The sequence below is a fragment of the Solea solea genome, chromosome 10 (assembly GCF_958295425.1).
Source record: "Solea solea chromosome 10, fSolSol10.1, whole genome shotgun sequence".
Taxonomy (NCBI): Eukaryota; Metazoa; Chordata; class Actinopteri; order Pleuronectiformes; family Soleidae; genus Solea; species Solea solea.
Window position 1 is genome coordinate 22,428,115 of NC_081143.1, and position 18,135 is coordinate 22,446,249.

The following is an 18,135-nucleotide window of genomic DNA, read 5'->3' on the forward strand; positions in this document are numbered from 1 at the left end:
AAGAATGGTGCAACACCATTGGATTTGCACTTCCAAACAAGTTCAAGCACGGCACCCTTTACGCTCAACACCCACACACCCACAGAGAGGGAGAGGGGGAGGGAGAGAGAGAGAGAGAGAGAGAGAGAGAGAGAGAGAGAGAGAGCGGGAGAGAGAGAGAGAGAGAGAGATCAAAGTGGACACACCTTTTTTTCCTTTGCTAACCAGAACAAGAAGTGCATTGTCTCTTTCTCCTGCTCACTCGGGCAGATTCCTTCAGTTGACACACACACACACACACACACATAGATTCTGCAGCACTTTGTTGTCAGCAGACAGATTACAGATATGTATATATATACATACAGTATGTTCTCTCCCACTGAAAAGTAAGTTTGTGTGTGTGTGTGGAATGTGCCCACAACATCCTCCACACTCATCTAATTACCACGTCCGTCGAGCAGGTTTCAACTATGTTTGTCTGCATGAACAACATTACTCCAAAAATAAAGGGTGGATTTTGATGAAACTTTTCCGGGGCTGACGGAGATGACGGTGAATGTGGATTCATGATTATGATTTCGTTGTTAAACTTGTACAGAAGTGTAATGCTGCCACACCAGCAAAATAAATACACATCAGTCCGTAACGATGTCAGAGAAAAAAGTATTATTCGGCCTTCTTTAAATTAGCAACTTACATTCCTAAGCACAGACCTAACAACTCAGTATAGACCAGTTGCAACTGGCAAATCATAAAGGCCTCTAGGCATCCGTAATTTGACGACAGAGTGTTCTTTATTAAATCTTTGTTGAATCTAACATAACTGGGGCAAAGGACCAGACATCTTGACCTGACGCCGCTCTCCTCCAAACCAAAGATATACCTTAACTCTGAGATTCACAGGAGAATGCCAGAGGATGTTTGGCATTGTCTCAGTTCTCTCCAGATCTGAGCTGTCTTCAATAAAGCTTCTCTGACTCCAGAAACTCCATCTTTGGTCGTCTCACTTGATCATCAAAATCTCCACAGGAATACACAAGAAAAGACAAGTGTGGACTTGGCAAAGGTTTTGCACAATTTCTCTCGAAATGTTTCTTATAGAAATGATGAATCAGCATCAGGCAACTGTCACACAGGGTAAAAGAACTAAAACACAACATCCATTATCAACATTATAATAAAATAAAAAGAGCAAAAGAAAGCACAATTGCAAAGAAGTCACTGAGTGACTGTGACGATCTTCAGCTCACTGTCAACACGTACACACAGACAGTTACTTGATCATCTTTGCATCGGTTCATTTCGCAGTGCTTTTGGAACGTGGTGATGTCATTGTTTGACTCTCGACTGTGGTGGATCTGATCGCTAACTAAAATAGATAAGAGCGATGATGTCACTTGTTCGCACAGAAACTTTCACAGGGAGCTCCCCCTCCCTTTGCTTCCCTTGGGCGTGGCACAGTGATTCACTTTGGGCCTGCGACAGAACGTGCTCAGTCTCCACGGGGAGCAGTGTGTGGACGATCACTAGATGGTGCCATTCATCAGAAAATCTCCTCCTCCACTCACACATCTGTGGGGCAGGTTGGGTTGGGAGTGGCTCTGTGACAAACACGTGGAGAGAGACGTATCTGACCTTTTTTTACTTTGTCTCCAACGTGACTTATAGCTTTCGTTCTGTATTTATAATTCTCTGTAGCATAGGGAAGTTCACAGTGGAATGAAGTGCATGTTTGTTTTGTTCATGTCCAGAAGGCAGCTTTAGTTTAATGTTGTTCACACGGAGTTAAAGGTGCAGAGAGTTAGTGAAAGCATTTACCCAGGACACTTACACTTCATTTGTTCTGTGTGAAATTCCATGAAGGTGACATCATATGACTCCTTTCTTCACGCTTCATCACAGTAGGTCTATCACTATCACTTTATCTGAGGATTGTGATGCAGTAATGATAATAGATTATTTTCATTTATACGGCACATTTAAAAACCATCCATCCATTTTCTACCACTTTATCGTCCACATGAGGGTCACGGGGGGCACTGTGTGCCAATCTGAGCGGACATAGGGCGATAGGCGGGGTCACATCCTGGACAAATCACATTTAAAAACACAACACAACACACATTTATAAAGAGGTTTGACAAACTTGGCAGAAACAGGTCACTCAGGGACAAAAACAAGGGAAACACGAACACATCGTCTGAAACACATTTCAGACGATGTCAATATAAATAAATGCAAATGACAATGTCACACGAGAGCAAGAGAGTGGGAGTTAAGGGGAAGACAACAAAAAAGGGGTAAAAGGACTAAAAAGAGGTTTGTGTAAAAATAGTTTTAGTAATTTTAAGGTGCTAAGAAATGTATTGTGTTAAAGTGTGAAGTGATAAAACTGAAGTGATCTCATCTCAAAGACAAAGGTACGGTGTTACCAAACACCTCAACAAATCATGTGAAGATTCAGCGACATTCTCACATCATGGTCTCTAAATGACCAACGATCAGAGTCACCAGAAACTGAAAACACATTAAACCAAAATAACTTTCACTGATGATAATTAGGGAGAATGGGAGGGGCTTTCGCTGCATATCATTACCCTTTAAAGGTGTGGTTGGTGATCATTTTCTGGAGCATTTTTTTACTGTATTGCTTAAAATCCTCTTAACTCCCCAATTGTAACCAATTACTTAATGCACTGGCACAAAAATTAAAAATGTCTGGCCTGTAAAAACAATCTTATTGAACAGCCAGGACAAATTCATTGGGTGGTGATGCATCAATCAAACGAGCATCTGACCCTTCCTCCCCCCGATGCTCGTAGCCCTCCCTGTGCACTAATCGCACATGCTCAGAAGACAACGCCAGAGACAGTTGCAGCAACGTTATGGCAGAAAAGGTGCCAGCAACAGGTGTTGGCTGCAAAAGAAAGACTCTTTGAGGTTTTTTGGGGAAAGCTACTGCCAAGAAAAAGGCTGATGCAGAGCGATCCAAGACCAGAGTGAACATAGGTGCTACGTTTGAACGGTGGTGACAACTGAAAGCCCAGAAAGGGCTGCAAAGGGATGACATGGTGGTGCTGTTTCTTCCGGACAGGTAGTCCAAGTAGACAAAAAACATTAGCGCCACTAGCAAAAGGTATAATTATTATTATAATAATAATAATAATAATAATAACAATAATAATAATAATAATAATAATAATAATAATAATAATAATAATAATAATAATAATAATAATGATAAAACAACATCTAAAAGAAAGTGGAAAAAAAGGGTATTTTAAAACATAATCTCTAAAAGGCAGATAAAGACACATTTAGTAATGTTTAGTCAGTAATGAGGTGCAGAGCCTCCGTCAGAGAAATGATATACTGGTAAGTTATCGCACACTGAAGACTCACATAGCTGAGCAGAATGTGATAACGCCTGTGCAGGGGTGTGGCACATTTTTGAGGCCTCTCCACACAGGGTCACATCTGTGTTTCATTGCAGCTCGAGCTGCTCTGACTTGCACCATTACTGTGCATCTGTCAGTCTGTGTCTGGCATTACAAGAGGGAGTGGGTGACGATTGTGCAAGAAAGAGCTGATTAGCCTTTCACACAGAGTGGATTCAGCAAATCTCATATCACCTTGGAACAGATTGACAACAACATTTGGTTCTGTTTAGCCTTTGCTGGCATTGATTTATGGCATTTTTTTGGCTTATTCTATTTTGTATTGTATTTCATAAATGGTAAATAGTTTGTATTCATGTCACTCTTTTCTAGTCTTTACGACCACTCACACCCACTTTACAATACAGTTTTACCATTCACCTGTTCACACCCACTCACTATGTGCAGTCACACACCCATCATACCCACTCACACACTGCTGGCACAGGCGTCAGGAGCAACTTGTGGTTAAGTGTCTTGCTTAAGGACACGTTGCCTTCTGTGCATAGACTAGTGGAGCAAGGGACTGAACCGTCAACCTTCCAGCTGAAGACAACACACTCCACTACGGAGCCATATTATATTTTTATTTAATTAATTACCTTTCTTGCTGATTCTATTAGTCTCACTGCTACCACGAATCAAATCTAATCTCATCTCATCATGTAGACATTCATTATTTCAAGATAGCCAATTATCTCCAAACTGGGTATTAAGGCAGGTTTTATATCTTTAATTATTATTATTATCATAATATTATTATTATCTTGTCCAGCACCCAGGGCCCAATGGCTCTTCCTACCACTGTCATCACAACTTTCATACAATGTTCCGCCGTGTAGACTCATGTCTGACACAGTGACTAATGTGATGAATGTAAAAAAAATTGTGCAATGTGACCACAGCGATAAAAGTACACATGGCCTGCGTCACACTTTCCACTTTTCTGTGATTGTAATTGTAATTTTCATCATCCTACAGTACTTTCTGGTCCAGGTAGTGATGTTGTCTTGTTTTGGTAAAAAAAAAAAGACAGTAAACTAAAAAGAGTACAAATGAAGAGAAAAAAAAGACCCCTTGGCCTTTATGCTGACTCTGTGACATGTGCCAGGTAAGTGAGTGCTAGGTACATGCCATCGTATTATGACATGCAATGACAGACAAACTCTTCATTACGGAAGTGAATGACTTGTGAGCGACATGAGAACACCGGCCACCTCTCATTCCCACCAACCACACACATGCATGAAATGAATGACGAGTGCAAAGTTACTCTTCTGAGATCGGGTGCAGGAATCCAGACCGTCCAGAGCTCAGAACAATCCAGATTTACACCAGAGCAGTGACTCATACAGTCTGAGTCTATGATGCCTATAGTTGCTAAGCTGCAAACAAACAGTGGATGATAGGATGCTGGCTTGAGCCCATTGTAACATCAAGGTGATATATACCTAATATTAGAAACAGAACAGCGTGGACTTCCTTTCATCCCTCCTCAAGCCTTCAGTCTTTGTTTTTGCACTGAACACAAACCTAGCAGGACAGAAAGAAGTGTGTATTGAGGTGTTGTTGTCTGGCTGCCTCACAGTGTAAATCACACAGGATTTGGAGACTGATTGATGACAGTAAAACCTTTAATTAATGCAGTCAAACTTGCCTTTCTTCCCGTCGCAACTTGAGACCGCAGCACAGAAAACTATCATTAACACAACGCGACACCTTTGCATGACTCATTACACAAGAATTAACAAGTTGCACTGCAACACACAAACAGCAGTTCAATAGGTGTAGAGTCCTTCCTGCAAATCAGTTATCAGCACAGAGGCCTGGAAGGAAAAAAAAACTAAAGGTTGCAGCCTTTTTTTTTTATAGAGGGACCTTATCTTTATTAATTCTTCACATATCTCAGTAAGCACTTGGATTTGAAGGGGGGAAAGGGTGGAGTGGTATTTCTGCCGAGTTTATTACCCATAATGCATAAAGAAAAACTCCTAACAAAAGACAGGTGGAGGTTTATAGGATATATTACAAAGACTAGAATATATTATAGAATAGGAGAATAAGAATAGGATATTGAAGAACTGCTTATTTAGCTGAAGATATAAGAGCATGTGTGTTTGTTTTAAGTTAGTGCAACTCTTGCAGGCCACTGTTTGTATTGGTTAAATATACTCAATACTTTGTTTTTAGGCCTGCTCAGCCAAAAACCATGACAGATCCATATTCTGGGCCTAAAGCTCTGAGTGGAATTTGTAAACACACGTGTAACTTTTTCACCACAGTGAATAACATTACAGTATATCCTAAGACAGGTTCCATTTATATGGAAGCCTAAAACTGCCACAGTTTTTCCACTTTAATGAGAGAGTTTGTTGTCCTCGTGGAGGATTCAGCATCTGCCGTCTGAATCTGAAACAGCAAAGTGCACAGAATTATACTGTAAAAATGTGCAGTCACAGCCCAAGGCATAAGTGAACTAAGCAAACAATAGCGTGTGCAGAAAAGGAAAAAACAACAACATATTAAAGAAATCTAGATATATTTAGATAACTCAAAAGTCTCATGTTCTTTGGTTTTATTTTGCACATCTGTTCTAAGTTTTGAAAACCAGAGCCATTAAGCTCGTCTAAAGTTCAGTATCACCGCACTTAGTGCTTCACTTGTGATTTCACTGCCCTTTAATGTTAAAAACAAAACCAAAACTGCACTCATTAGGAGTAACACATTTACATATCCAAGTTACATTTGTACCAATAATAGTCAAGTAGGTGGTGACAGGGCCCCAAATAACATTCAGCTCAGGGCCCGATAAAGACTTGGAGACAAGAAACGTTCTTGTTAATACGAGAAACCACTCTGTGTGCTTCAAGCAACACAGAGAAAACACAGGTAAGTTTCCTGCAGCTTCATAGAGGACACTTTCTCTATCAATCATGTGCATGATTCAGAAAGTTGGTTTGTAGTAAAAACATCCATTTGGTCTTTAACCATGGAGTCATCACTAAGCTTTGGCAACTGAAGAGTGCTTTTGTTTCCACCATAATGAAGACACAGCCGTGCTTGAACAAACACCTTTCTGTCCATCCCTGTTTGTCTGGACCCAAGGATTCAACTGCTTTGTCATGTCCAAAAAAACTAAGTTATTTTTGCAATGAAGCTCTTCTCTACTTTCCACTTGGTTTCAAACCTTTGTCGAGCATGATAACCACTACACCACAGAAACGGCCTTCTGTATCCATGAGACTGACACTAACTCAATCACAATGCACTGCAGCCTTGGTGATAACAAAAAAGATTGTAAACAATTTTGAGGTCGATGTAAAAAATTGCTGCAGCTGATTAACAGTTAGTGCTCCAGGTACAAAGACACCAGTGACTGAAGCAGTCTTTGTCCTTCCTCTGCATTCCTGGGACATGTAGCGGCACTTTCCAGGGTTTTGTGTATACCCCCGCCCCCCTTAAGCTCAAGTGGGATCTTTTGTTGTCTCAGTAAAGGGTCTCAGCGTAGAGGAGTTCTCTGTTTTCATACTGTGACAGGTCTGGTAAGACTGCACTTAACAGCGATCCAAGGCTACAGAAATACACAAGACATGACTAGATTAAGTCCAGCTGAGGCAAGAGTAACCCAGGACCCTAAAAGGCTCTTTTTTTTTTATTTGTTTCTACTCTCAGACCACAAAAGGCTTCAGCAATTATTTATAAAATCATAACATGTTACACGTTAGGAAGTTACTTCCTTTCCTAAAAAGGAGTTTTCCTGTGACATTGGGATTCATTTTTGCATCAATATCTGTTAACTGTGAACTACATGAACATCAGTCCATATCAAAACAAACACTTTTATTTTGAAATTCTGTGAAATGCTGTCACAAATGTTGTTAATGCAACATCCCGATGGATTATCGTGATTTTATTTTTAAGATCGTTCATCGCCCACCTTGACTGAACAGTTGCTTTGTTATCAAAAAGTTGGACTTTACTGACCAGACTTTGCTCAGTGGCTCCCAGGTCATTTGAGTTTGTGACCCCTGCTTTTCTTATTTCAACATTTTGGGAAAAGGTGCATTTGCCTGCAGAGTGTAAAATAATTGGTTTGATGCCACTCTTTTGTGTCTTTACGCTAAATATGAAACTAGCTTAGACTGAAAATAACCTGGTGCACTGAGTTTCTATATTTTTAGATATAAGATGATGACTGGGCTACACAAATTTTACGACTGTTTATTCAAACAGTCTCATAGCGACACATACAATCTTGACCTTTTTTACTAACATCTCCAACAGGAGCTGCCACATGTAGCCCAAGGTGTCATTAGGATTGTTTTTCAACTCATCTATTTAGAAGAGGCTTAAGAGTGAGGAACCACATACAGTTGTGAAATGAGAAGCTATTTCAAACAATCCTGGTTTTGGGAGTCAAGTGCCAAGTGACATGACTCATGTTGGAATGATGCTATGACTTAGGTCAGCATGCCGCATAAAGTGGCATGACAACATTTCTGGTTCTAAAAGTGAGGCACATAACATGAACACTTTACTTTGACTCCCAAGGTTCATTTAGTCAAAAAAACGCAATTCTGTCACAGACGACAGAAAACAGAAAAGACAATGTGACGCACGAGGCCCAGCACACACCAGCAGCAGCAGTTACAACTTCACCTCTTAGTTCCTGCTTCCTCTCCATAGTTACAGTTTCACAGGCTGATGGGTAAAAATAAAACTTTTGTCCTCATCGGAAGAGACTGAATAGCGACTGGATCTCATCAACGTCACAGAAAAAAACCGAAAGCTATTTCCAAAAACACCCAAATCTTCCTTTAAATATATAAGTTACTTACTTCTTAAATTGATTACAACACGGGGTGTTCACCAGCTCACCTGGTTGCTGTCAGTTCACTTAACTCTCTCTCTCCTACCTTCACACTATGATCTGTCGTGTAAAATTAAAGGTAGGGTTGGAGATCCTGGAAAAACAGTTGGATCAGACTTTCCTGCGAAGCTACGTCTCCAGAGCACAGGAACGCGTAATTAACACAGATTCACGAGAACTGCGCAGCATCTGTAACTTTCTGTACTTTTTGGTGACGGCACATTTTTTGGATACAAATGACAACTTGATGATGAAAAACAACAAATACTCCCAAAAGATCACAGAGACGTAAAATTAACCTAACTGTCCAGTGGACACAGCACCACCATGGCATCACTTGGCGGTAACTTTCCCCAAAAAAGGTCTTTCGCTTTGCAACCATCACCTGTTGTTGGCACCTTTTCTGTTATAATGTTGCATTATGACAGTATAAGCGCTGGCGTCGTCTTCTGAGCATGCGTGACTAGTGCACAAAGAGGTATACGTGCATAGAGGGGAGGGGGGCAGATGGAAGTTTGATTGATGCATCACCATCAATATGATTGGATGCTGTTTTTACAGACCTGTCCGCTCCACAGCTGACTGACATTTTTCTGCATTCTTTAATTGGTTACAATTGGGTTGTGAAGAGGATTTTAAGCAATACAATAAAAAATGATCTCCCACCCTACCTTTAAGGGTTAAAATGAAAAATAAGAATATTTGAGAAAAAGTTTTCCGGTTTGCGTGAAAATGTTTCATGAGATTTTCTACATGTGTTCTGGGAATAATCCTCTAATTTGGATTAAATCCATGTGTTTGCTTTACAGTGAGAATGTATATATTTTACATAATAACACAGTAATGACGAGCGACCAATCCCTGGTCATACACACACACACACACACACTTCAAAGGAAGCATGATTAACTTCTCCCTCTCAGAGGTGAACCCCTGTGCCTTCAACCCCCACACCAAAACACACACACACATACACACATTCTTGCACAGTGAGGACACTCATAGACATGATGCATTAACCCGCCCCTTACCCTAAACTTAACCATCACAACTAAAAGCCTAACCCTAACTTTAACCTACTACAATTAGAAACCAACATTTCTAAGTTTTTTGGTCCTCACAAAGCCATACAAGAACACACACACACTCACTCGGTACCCGACCCCCAGCTGACACCAGATGTTACAAGAGCCCAGATATTGGCCAGAGACCTCCTCCGAGATAAGACGGACGCGCCGTGTGCACGCACACACACGCACACGCACACACACGTACACACACGCACACACAGGATACAGGAATGAGGGGGGATGTTGTGCATGAAATGGCGAACAATGTGTGGCAGGAAAATCCCTTCACATGGGTTTGACTACAGATAGGAAAAACAATCATGGTTTTGTGATCCAACTTCTCATGCCGCTTCTCAAGTCAGCTATGATTTTTATTCATTTCCTGCACACTTGATCTGGGTGGCTGCAACTCCATGTACGTAACCAAGTGCCAAAGCTTGTAATTCAAATCACTCAGCACGTCACCATTTTTCTCAAAAGCATAATCGTCTTTGAGTGTTATAATACATGTTCCCATTCAAGTGTTACTCTGGTGTAAGGGTAACGTCTGACACTGATGAAAGATATTATTTGCTGGGTGTAATTATTGACTTATGGCGGGACACTCGCACAATAATTGCATCTTTTGTTTGTACAAGGATAGAAAATGACTCGTGTGCTAACTGCTTGTATTGCTAAGAATGATTGCACATATATGGAGTGCACAGTACCAGAGAGATCCTCACAGAACCACATACACTCACACATTACATAATAGTTCCCTCACAGGAGTGGAAAGAAACAAAAATCTGGTCACTGAAAGAAAACAAATGGAGGTTCTGCTGCTCAGCCTGTGGTTAAAGTTTAAAGGAAAACCCCCTCCTTCCTTCTCTGCCTCCCTCCTCCCACCCAGGCCCGCCCTGGTCCAGCACTATATCAGGAGCCTGCCTTCTTTATCAAACTCCACAGCCCTGCCAAAGCCTGCAGCAGTACAGTCCTTTCTCCTCTTGTCCTCTCGTGTCCAGCAGACAGTCGTCCAAGATGTTTGGAACCAGGAGCATCAGACAGAGCCAGAGCTACAGAACAAGTTCTGTTCCCATGAAGGCTCACAGTGTGTCTGGGCTCAGCTTTGCCCCACGCATCGCCTCCACCTCCGTGCGCACCGTCTCCTCTGGGTATGGAGGTGGCATGGGGATGAGCGGCGGTGGCATGGGCATGGGTATGGGCATGGGTGGCGGTGGCTTTGATCTGAACAGCGCCCTGGACCAGAGCTCCGTGCATCTGAACGAGAAGGCCACCATGCAGAACCTGAATGACCGTCTGGCCTCCTACCTGGACAAGGTCCGCTCTCTGGAGGCGGCCAACTCCAAGCTGGAGATTCAAATCCGAGAGTACTACGAGCAGAAAGGCCCTGCAGCTGAGAGGGACTACAGCAACTACTGGGCCATCATCAACGACCTGAAGGACAAGGTATGTATGCCAATCTCCACAGCCGAGACACCAGGAGACTCAAATGTTTGCATTGCGGTTAATGATTATCAAGGGAAGGCTTTGAAGGGTAGGAATGTAACCATTTAGCTTTGTCATGTCATCGTTATGACATGACCATTGAGCCGTAGCTAGTGATTGTACTATTTCTATACTACTTTGATGAAATGATTGTGCATGTGTGATTTCTCAAAGAAGAAAGTGTTTCACTGTAGACACATGTTAAGTTAGTTGTGCAAACCATTTAATGCAACTGCACCACTGCACCAATCCGACTGATTTGTTTGCCTTTATACCAACTACCATTTTTGCTGTTGTATTTTTCAGATCAATAATGCCACCATCCAGAATGCTAACATCCTGCTGCAGATTGACAACTCCAAACTGGCTGCTGATGACTTCAGGACCAAGTAAGAAAGAATCTGCTCACTCCTGCTGGGCTGCATCTAGTTAATGCCTAAGGAGGATGAGAAAATGTAGCAGTTGATGTTCACCATGTATTTTCTGTTCTCTTAACCTTTTAGATTCGAACATGAGCTGATGATGCGTCAGTCCGTCGAGGCCGACATCGCCAACCTGCGTCGTCTGCTTGACCAGACCACACTGACAAAGGCTGATCTGGAGATGCAGATCGAAGGCCTGCAGGATGAGCTGGCCTACCTGAAGAAGAATCACGCAGAGGTGACTTTGAGACTGGGAGCCTGCTTTAAAAGTCGGAAATTTGGTGTAAAAAAAAAGATCCTGAATGCTCACTTCATTCTCCCATTGGTTGTTTAGGAGCTGGCAGCACTGCGCTCTCAGTTAACTGGCACAATCAACGTGGAGGTCGACGCCTCGCCCCAACAGGACCTGAACAAAGTCCTGGAGGAGATCCGTGCCCAGTATGAGTCCATCACTGACAAACACCGTCGCGACCAGGAGGCTTGGTTCAACGAGAAGGTGAAATTACCCACACTTTGCAAATGCCTGGGTCTACACCCTCCACACTCCAACCTGTAATTAAACATAATCTTGTGTGAAAGTCAAACAAGCAATCACTAAGACGTGTAACTGCAACTTTATTTCTCTGCTCCAGTCGACAGTCCTGAGCAAGGAGGTGGCCATCAGCACAGAGACAATCCAGACGACCAAGACAGAGATCAGTGACCTGCGGCGCACACTGCAGGGCCTGGAGATTGAACTGCAGTCTCAGCTCAGCATGGTGAGAAAAAAAAACAAAAAACTCCAAACCATCTGTTGGCATCTCACAGAGTTTTCCTTATATGAGCAAAAATCCCCCATCCCTGTTTTGTCAAGAGAGTCAGCCAGTGATAGAGGATTGAAGAAGGGTGTTTTACTAAAAAAGAGAAGGGAGGGAAGGAGAGAGAGAGATAAGAATGATGGGAGATGGAGAGTAAAAGAAGGGAGGTGTCTCTGCTGAGGAACATATTTCAGACATCTGCTCAAATTCTGAAACACATAAAAGAGTGTGAAGAAAAACTGCAGAACTCTTGAACTGGACAGCTCAAAAAGTCCTACTCCCACCCACTTCTACTCCCTCTGCCATGCCCAGCTGGAGTTAATCATTTAAAACTCCCTGCAAGAGCTACACGCTGCTCCTGCTTAACAGTAAACACAGCTAGCAGCCAGAGTGGCACTCACAACGCTAAATTATTACTTTTAAAAAAAGGGAAAGTAGACATGCTTTTGTGTCTGTCTGAAATACATAATTCTAGGTGTGGCTGATGCATGTGCATGAACTGAGTTGTTTTCATTTGCCCTCTGGAACAGAAAGGGGCGCTGGAGAACACGTTAGCAGAAACAGAGAACCGTTACAGCAGCATGCTCGCCAGCTTCCAGAACACAATCAACATGCTTGAAACAGACATGGCCAATGTGCGCGCCAGCATCGAGCAACAGGGTCACGATTACAAGATGCTGCTAGACATCAAGAGCAGGTTGGAGCAGGAGATCGCCACCTACAGGAGCCTGCTGGAAACAGAGGAGTCCAGGTAGACACTGTGATACAGGAGCATTGGAATGATGCTGATGTGATTATTTGGAATTTGGAAATCTGACTCTCTCTACCTTTTCTCTCCCTCATCACAGACCAATTGGTTCAGGTACGTGATTTTAACAATGACATGACATCACATGACTCCAGTGTGGTTGGTGTAATAAAAGAACATTTTTTGTCTTTTACAGGCGGCTCAAAGACCACAGTCACAACCACCACTGTGCGTAGTTCCAGCTAAAAGGTCCAACCGGCAGAACAAGCTGTTCTCAGACACACGCAGACACAAACACACACGCCGAGTAATAAAAGCTGTTACACGAGATGAGTGAAACTGTACTGATTAAAAAAGAAAAAAAGAAAAACGAGATTTGTCCAGTGAAGTGAAGAGAAAAGAAGAAAAAGAAAGAAGAGAAGCCTGTGTTAAAGTTGATGTATGAAACATTTGTCATTCAGAAGAAGAACTGTCTGATGCTGTGTGTTTGTGTTTGTGACCAGTTTGAAGAAATAAATCTGCCGATGAACATAAATGTGTTGTTTTGTGCTTTGCTTTTTGTCTTGGGAAAAAAAAGATTTTTCTTCCCCCCCCCATAAAGCCACTCTGTTTACAAAGTTGTCATGGCAACCGCATTACATTCAGGGGGTGGGATATGAGGAAATGTTATGTTATGTAACAGGAGCTGCTCAGGAAAAGGGTGAACAATGGCTAAACAGCTCCAGGGTGGAAAGTGTGAGGGTTTAGGGAAAAGAGAGCTCAACTGATGCGCTCACAACTTTAAAACTACCAGAGGAAACTTTCAGAAAAGTTATGTGAGCAAACACAGTGAGTGGCCCAGAGAGGTTTCTCAAACAAGGCACACCCCAGCGGCTGACTAATCTTTGCCCTAGGTTTTTCAACAGCATTACATTAAGTCTGTCACCTAGTGACAGGAACACACATGGATCAGGGCACAAAACCTGAGAGGGAATGTAAACACTAACTAAACAAAGAGAGTCATTGTGGAAACGGCTGCTATCTGCACAAGCACTTTGGCCCCTTTTTATGAAACTCCTATCGATCGTGGCTGATCGAAGAGCAGTCCTTATAAAGGTGAGGGTGGACTTCCATCGGCCTGTGGTGACTTCATGAATGTTGTGAGAGTTGAAGAACTGTGTGTATGTGAACGAGAGGAGTCTTTGAGCCTTTGCATGCTACACAGGTCAGCAGTGACAGAGAAATCCTGTGAAGAATTCGTAATTCTCCCATGATGGTGTAATGTTGGTTTTGGAGAGGAGGGAGTTCATGGGGAGGATCAAATTGCAAAATCCAACTCCCCTCTGTGAAGCCTCACTCACCCATATTTGGACCCAGTTTGCTGCACATCAGTGTCTCCTGTAAAGTTACAATGATAGCTGATGACAAAGCCCTTCCAGTAATCCTTGTAATTAGATAAAAAAAAAAAAAAAAAGAGGTTTAGAGAAAGACGACGCAGCAACATCAGACCCAGATTTACCCAGATATGTGTTAACCCCTCTGGGCCTGTCTATAGCAAACTGTAAAACTGTAAAAATGTTCTTTGAAGACTTCACTCTGTGTTGGTGGTTTTCGTTTCACTGATCCTCTGAAGAAGACACTATAAATAAATGTCTCCTGTGCAGGAGTTGCCCACATATGGATCCGGAAACATCAATCACAAGACATGAGAGTTACAGTGGGAGGATTCATTTTTAATCAAGTCAATCTTTTGGCTCTAAAGCAAAGCAAGTGGGGCCGACGAAGAACAGACTGTGGCTACACACAACTACAACGACCAAGTGGTTGGTTCTCAACTACACTGTTAACTTGCTTTTACTGGGCTCTTTGTATGAATGATTACTGAACCACCTCCAATGCTATTGAACTGAAAATGGGAGAGGTTTGACTAATTGCTTAATTTGCAGCAGACCCTTAACTTGGCACAACATCGGTACAACGTTATAAAAAAATAAAAGTTTTGGTTAATCATGATTGGTAGATGAGATGAAAAGAGGAAAGAATAGGCCGACTGTCTCCACGTGGCCGCACAAAGGAATGAGAGCAGAAGCAGAGCCAATTTGCCAACAGTCATTGCAGTATTTTCTCCCCGTCTTTGGCTGTTTGCCGTTCAGGGCCTACAGCCTGAGGCCTCGGCACAAAGTGAGGTCACTTTGTGATGTTACACCCTTGATGTCATGAAATACTTCCGTTTAATTTGATAAGTGGCAAGATCACAGTGGGAACATGAAAGCCACCGTTGATTCTCTCTCTCTCTCTCTGTCTGTCTTGATAACCGTGATAGCAGCAGGAACTTTTCCATGATGCACGCAAAATTCTGTTGTGCAACCACAAACCCAATATTCATCTGTAAACGACGTGTTGTTGACAATTTAAAGCAGAGCCGCTGCACATGCACACACACACTTTACTGGGGACCAAAGTAGCTGAATGTTGCTGTTAATATCATTTCCATACTTTGTTTCCTCATCTTTAGGAATTGTAAAGTTTTCAAATCATGGGAAGATGCATAGGTGGGAAACAGACATCTCGGCAGGTGCAGGTGTACTCACGAGTGAACGGGTAAACCACTGATGAAGTGAACTGAGGGTTTTTAGGAATTATGTTAACTATAGCTGAATAGAAGACTGGAGAGAAACTCTGTGTTTCACTGTAACAGCAGCCAAAGCTGCACTGAACAGGGCAGCGTTATCAAAGGGGAAACACTCACTTCTTTTTTGAAGTGAAAAAGTGTTGAAAGTCAGACTTGAAAGTAGGTCTACTGTGTTTCCACTGTGGCATTTTACAACTCCAATTAATCTTGCATATCAGTGAAATGTTTAGTTAAGTATTAGTCATATCTGCAGCAGGCAAACCCAGAGTCTGAGGTCTGCATCAGCAGGAATGCTGTTCAGGGTCAGAAAGTCCATTATGGGTCTGGAGTGAGAGTGAGTGTGTGTGAGAGAGAGAGAGGGAACATTCTTCTTCACTTGGCTGGCGGACTCTATTCTTGACCAGTGTTAGGTTTGACACACAGGCTGAAAGGAATGCCTTGCCTCTTTGCTAAAGGCCCTGGACACTGCATGGCATCAGATCTTCCTGTGAAAGCTCCTGTGTGTCCAGGCTGCAGCGAGCCGTATACTGTAGGAACAGTTGAGAGTTAGAGAGTGGAACAAGAGCCAAACCATCTTTCAGGTCCTGCCAAGCGCTTACTTGTCCTGTGCAAGCATGACCAGTCACTGTCAGTCCTTTAACACTATTTTAAATACAGTTTAAAGCAATGAGTATTGTCTTTTAGTGTAATGTGGCTGTTGCTGTGGTCGTGCAGTGCGGGGTGGCTGTTCAACAAGTACGACGGGTTTGAGGAACCACACCCTACATACAATCACTAGAGCTCAAGGATCAGGATGTGCCTACATGGGCGGGGCTCTCGGTGCTTACAACAGTATTATAGTATCTGTGCTGCATGCTATTATAAAAGAACAAGCTTATACTTAGTATAGGTCTGATCTCGGTGTGGAGACGTTTCTTTCTTTCTTTCTTTCTTTCTTTCTTTCTTTCTGTGGTGAGTGCAAAACATGATTTTTGTGCAGTCACTTGGTAAGCCTCCCATGGGCTGGGTGGATGTGTACTGGAACATATCCCAGCATGCACTAGGTGGAGACACCCATGTGTTTAAAGAAATGCGTTCTGTTGAAAGCCCCATTTAGGAGCGTAAAAGTGAGAGCCAATGCTCGGTTAATAGAAACACAGATCAAAAGTGCTCGGTGGCAGAGTGAGGCACATTTTCCCTACAAAACTGCTACTGCTGATGCTCCTGTAGCATGACTCTGATTTTCCAATTTTTTTTGTGAGCCCGTGGCTTGTAATAAACTTCAACAAAAGGGCATTCATAGCACCGGTTGTAAAAAAATGTGGCAATATGAACCTGATGTTCAGTATGAGGTAATGCCACAAAAACAGCTCAGCAACAAGCACATATGGTGTACTGTATACCTAAATAAATAAAGCCAGGGCTGCTACCAATGAAATAAAACAGAATCGAAATTTTACTTTATAGTAAATTCACATTGGCAGTAAACGGTAAGAACTTAAAGCGTGATCTTGACTCTGCATGTCGAGGTGTAGGTCTCTACAGCGCCACTCCCTTCTACAAAGTTTAATACAACACTGCCCCCAACTGCTGCTCTTCACTTTACAGTCTGACTTAAATGCACATTAAAATTACCATTAACACACAGTGAGTGAAACCTGACATTCATGGCGGAAAACCCAAGTCCTTGTCTGCACATTCTCAACATCACATTCGTCTAACAATAGACACAGAAACCAAGCATAAAGCCACTTCTCTGCCATTTCAAAGTAACCTAGGCTATCAAAATAACACACCTATGATACAATGGGTCAAACAGCTGGCTGTGCACACACCTCGGTGCTTCACTGTGAACTCAACAACCAGGTGTAAGAAGTGTAAAAAGGCGACCAGTGTGTTTGTCTGAGAGAGGGAGTGGTGGAAAAGGGAAGCGGAAGAGTAGTCTGTAACCACACCTGCTGTCAGGACAAAGTGTAACAACCAGATCTGACTGAAGAGAAGTTTTTATTCAAGCTTTCTTTTTGTCTCTGCAAATGTTTTTGCTGTGTTCATGTACCAGTGTAAAACTTGACTGATTTTACAATGTGCAGGAAATACATAAATCAAAAGAAGCAATAAATCTGGGATGTTCTGCAAGTTGTGTGTGTGTGTGTGGCTTTTTGACAAAAGTTTTTCGACATAGTGTTTAACCAATTACAAATAGCTGCAGACAATTGCCCATAATTAGACTCCTAATAAAAAGCTGAGATACACCTGAAGAAAGACAGATGCTGCACCCTGTGACAGCCAAAACCACACAGCAATTCATCACACCTGGAATTAAGTCAGCGTGCAAGCAACTGCCAAAACAAACACGCAACATTGTTTCCCAACACCTTGGCAGCTATCAGAAAAATCTTACAAATGTGCACAGATTTATTTTAGTTTTATTTATGGATGAATTGTTAAATGCCCTACAAGCATTTCACTCTCTACAATCGCCTGCGTACGAAGAACAGAAATTCTTCATGGACCATGATGTCACAGCCTGGGTGCATGAAGACGTTTCAAGTGCAGTGTTCAAATCATTTTGGTTTGGTTAGGTTTGGGTGGGATTATGAAGCATTTCGCAGTGGGAGAACAGTGCCATCTAAAGGTTTGGAGAAACGATTGCTTACAGTAGGATGTAGGTGTGTTGAACTCACACGCACACACACACGCACACACGCACACAAACCTGGTGCCTTGCTCA

General features: G+C 42.4%; 1 protein-coding gene across 1 annotated transcript; it reads left to right on the forward strand.

The window, feature by feature from the left end:
• The first annotated feature begins 10,297 nt into the window (after window positions 1-10,297).
• On the forward strand, window positions 10,298-13,349 carry krt94 (keratin 94). The gene is made up of 8 exons (XM_058641376.1): window positions 10,298-10,808; window positions 11,154-11,236; window positions 11,351-11,507; window positions 11,604-11,765; window positions 11,902-12,027; window positions 12,597-12,817; window positions 12,915-12,928; window positions 13,011-13,349. The coding sequence occupies exons 1-8, from the start codon at window positions 10,380-10,382 to the stop codon at window positions 13,058-13,060; spliced, it is 1,242 nt and encodes a 413-aa protein (XP_058497359.1). The 5' UTR covers window positions 10,298-10,379; the 3' UTR covers window positions 13,061-13,349.
• The last annotated feature ends 4,786 nt before the right edge of the window (window positions 13,350-18,135 follow it).

Coding starts and splice junctions, on each gene's coding strand:
- krt94 (XM_058641376.1), top strand. CDS start 10,380: ATGTTTGGAACCAGGAGCATCAGACAGAGCCAGAGCTACAGAACAAGT. Junction 11,508..11,603: donor TGAAGAAGAATCACGCAGAG/GTGACTTTGAGA, acceptor TTGGTTGTTTAG/GAGCTGGCAGCACTGCGCTC. Junction 11,766..11,901: donor AGGCTTGGTTCAACGAGAAG/GTGAAATTACCC, acceptor TCTCTGCTCCAG/TCGACAGTCCTGAGCAAGGA.